Raw genomic sequence first — 3157 nt, forward strand, 5'->3', positions numbered from 1 at the left:
TTTTGAGACGGAGTCTTGCTCTGTTACCCAGGCTGGAGTGCAATAGTGCAAACTCACTGCAATCTCCACTTCCCAGATTCAAGTGATTCTCCTGCCTCAGCCTCCCAAGTACCTGGGATTAGAGGCGCACACCACCATGCCTGGCTAATTTTTGTATTTTTTTTAGTAGAGATGGGAAATCTCACCATCTTGGCCAGGCTGGCCTTGAACTCCTGAGCTCAAGTGATCCACCTGTCTTGGCCTCCCAAAATGCTGGGATTACAGGCATGAGCCACCACATCCGATCCAGAATGCTGTCTACTGAGGAAAGAAAGAGGCTGTACTGGGGAGTGCCAGAGTTCGAGTTCAAGCAAGTGTAAAACTCTGGCCTTAACTGAATCATAAGTAGGAAACAAGTTAAGAGTGGATTTGTGGGGCATGAAAACCTTTGAGGATTCTCAGGATTGTTTAGAAGAGGGGACTGGATTTTCTGTCACTAAATAGGGTGGGACTTGTTCTAAAGTTGATAATTTTTTGGGGGGGTGTGTTGAGGTCCCACTCTGTCACCCTGGCTGGAGTGCAGTGGTGTGATCTCGACTCACTGCAGCCTCTACCTCCTGGGCTCGGCCAGCCCTGTCAGCTCAACCTACCAAGTAGCTGGGACTACAGGTGCATGCCACCACACCCGGCTAATTTTTGTAGAGACAGGGTTTTACTATGTTGCACAGGCTGGTCTCAAACTTCTGGGCTCAAGCGATCTGCCCACCTCGGCCTCCCAAAGTGCTGGGATTTAAGGCAGGAGCCACCTCTCCCAGCCTATAGTAGACAATTAACTAGAAGTACGACCTTGGGATTGTAGAGTGAGGGTAATGAGACTCATTCCTTACCAGCCCAGGGTAGGAGACATTAATGGCCTGCAGGTTTCACCCTTAAATTTCTGTGAAGACTTTCTTGACATCTGCCCTTTCCTTCTCTCCCTCAGTGTGTGGTTTTCCTTTCTCTGGCTCCCACTGCACTCTGCACACACCTTTATCACAGTAACCACTTATGCTGTATCGTAATTTGTAATTATCTACGTACACGTCTCCAAGTAGACTGACCTCAAGGGCGAGGGACTGACGCTTGTACTCAGCCCCCAGGTTCAAGTTCCAGCTGCGTCTCTAGTTAGTTTCGTGATCTTAGGCAAATAACTTAATCGCTCTATGCCCCAATTTCCTTGACTTATAAAGTTGGCATAAAACTTTCTGTCATATGCGATTGCTGGGCGACATTAAGGTGACAATGCGTGTAAAGCACGAGGCAAAAGGTAAGTAAAAAATAAACGGCTCCTAAAACGGTAAACGTGTGTTCATTAACCTGATCCGCCTTTACGTGTGCACTCAGCAAACACTGAGCACCAAATGGCCTCTGGGACCCCGGAACGCCTCCTCCTCAGCGGAGCAGCCTCACGTGTGGCCTGTGGGCCTTGTCCCACGGGCCGGCTCGGAATTGGCTCCGCCGAAGAGCAAACCCCGCCCACAGCCCTTCCGATCTCGTCAGCGATTGGGCCGGGGCCGTCCCACACTTATTCTTGTTGCTGGTCTCGGAAATAGGGGGCGCTGCCAGATTGCGCGTGCGCAGATTGAGAATGAAGCTTTCCGGTCGGGCGGGAGGAGGTGACGTCAGGAGCGGTGGCGGGCGGGGTCCTCGGGTATCCCTGGGGACGCTGTATCTGTGGGCCCTTAAATCGCGTCACAAATCAGCGACCGAACTCTGGCTGAGGTGGCTGAGGCGGCGAAGGCGGCAGCGGCGGCGACAGCTCTGGGGTTTGCGTCTCGGGGTGTGTCGGCCGCCGCTGCTGCTCGGGCCTGGTATGTACAGATGGCTGGTTAGGATTCTCGGCACCATTTTCCGTTTCTGCGACCGGTCGGTGCCCCCTGCCCGGGCCCTCCTGAAGAGGCGGCGCTCAAACAGGTGAGACGAGAGGGGGCTGAGCGTCGGCCTGGCCCTCCCCCCTCCCCCACAGCGGCCTCCGCGGCGGCCGCGATGCTTTGATTCAGCCAGGCTCACCTGAGGCGGGTCGCCGGGCTGAGGCCACAGGGCTGCGGGTCGCCGGGATCCTAGTGACGTAGCCGCCCCCGCCGCGCCGTGGGAGGCAGCTCCTGATGAAGGAAGAGCTGGTAGTCTTCGGAGCGGCGGGTGATGGCAGGGTCGTTGACGTGCTTGTCAGAGGGCACGCTGGTTGCCGATAACTAATCGGGCTTTGGCGCGCTGAGGCTGAACACTAGCATTGAAGGAATACTGTCTTTGTTGTGGCTCCCTGCTCACAAAGCACCCTCCCAAGTGTCATCTGCGGTCATTAAGTGCAGTTAAAGGAAGTGAGAGTCATAGATTGCCCAAAGCCGTTTTGACTGCAACCACTGTCCTTGCAGCGAGAAACGGCAGCTGTTTCGTTCTGAAACAGCTGTCAAACAGTCTGCGTTTGGGGCCAGAAGGGATTTGTGTTTTAGAATTAGTGAATGAGAAAAAAAGGGCTAGGTGCCTTACTACTTTAAAACAGTCACTTGTCTGTACTCTTAAATTCAGTTAAAATTTGGGGGAAACTCAAAGCTGTTTTCTTTTTCTCTTGGTTGAGACGGAGTCTTGCTCTGTCGCCAGGCTGGCGTGCAGTGGCGCGATCTGGGCTCACTGCAACCCCCGCCTCCCAGGTTCAAATGATTCTCCTGCCTCGGCCTCCTGAGTAGCTGGGATTACAGGCGTGTGCCACCACGCCTGGCTAATTTTTGTATTTTTAGTAGAGATGGGTTTCACCATCTTAGCCAGGCTGGTCTTGAACTCCTGACCAAAAGTGATTTGCCCACCCCAGCCTCTCAAAGTGCCGGGACTACAGGCATGAGCCACCGTGCCCCGCCCCAAAAGCTATTCTTATTTATCATCTGCTCTTTGGAGCGTCGCATTTTATCGAATCGACCTCCTTGCCTAAAAATTAATCTAGAAAGGCCGGGCGCGGTGGCTCAAGCCTGTAATCCCAGCACTTTGGGAGGCCGAGGCGGGTGGATCACGAGGTCAAGAGATCGAGACCATCCTGGTCAACGTGGTGAAACCCCGTCTCTACTAAAAATACAAAAAATTAGCTGGGCATGGTGGCACGTGCCTGTAATCCCAGCTACTCAGGAGGCTGAGGCAGGAGAATTGCCTG

At 53.6% G+C, this 3157-nt stretch overlaps 1 protein-coding gene across 6 annotated transcripts in view; it reads left to right on the forward strand.

The window, feature by feature from the left end:
• Positions 1 to 1596: 1596 nt before the first annotated feature.
• The window catches only part of SENP2 (SUMO specific peptidase 2), a 47890-nt gene continuing 46329 nt past the window's right edge, over positions 1597 to 3157 (forward strand). For 3 of the 6 annotated variants that reach the window (XR_001828048.1, XM_017538399.1, XM_017538406.1), the window contains exon 1: positions 1597 to 1932. Coding sequence is in view for 5 of the 6 variants with exons in the window: in XM_017538399.1 (XP_017393888.1) it covers positions 1607 to 1932 (326 nt within the window). In the remaining variant the exon portion in view is untranslated. The remainder of the gene's footprint in view (positions 1933 to 3157) is intronic. The other 3 variants (XM_017538401.2, XM_017538400.2, XM_017538405.2) reach the window with 3 other exon arrangements.

The sequence above is a fragment of the Cebus imitator genome, unplaced genomic scaffold (genome assembly GCF_001604975.1).
Source record: "Cebus imitator isolate Cc_AM_T3 unplaced genomic scaffold, Cebus_imitator-1.0 Scaffold111, whole genome shotgun sequence".
NCBI lineage: Eukaryota > Metazoa > Chordata > Mammalia > Primates > Cebidae > Cebus > Cebus imitator.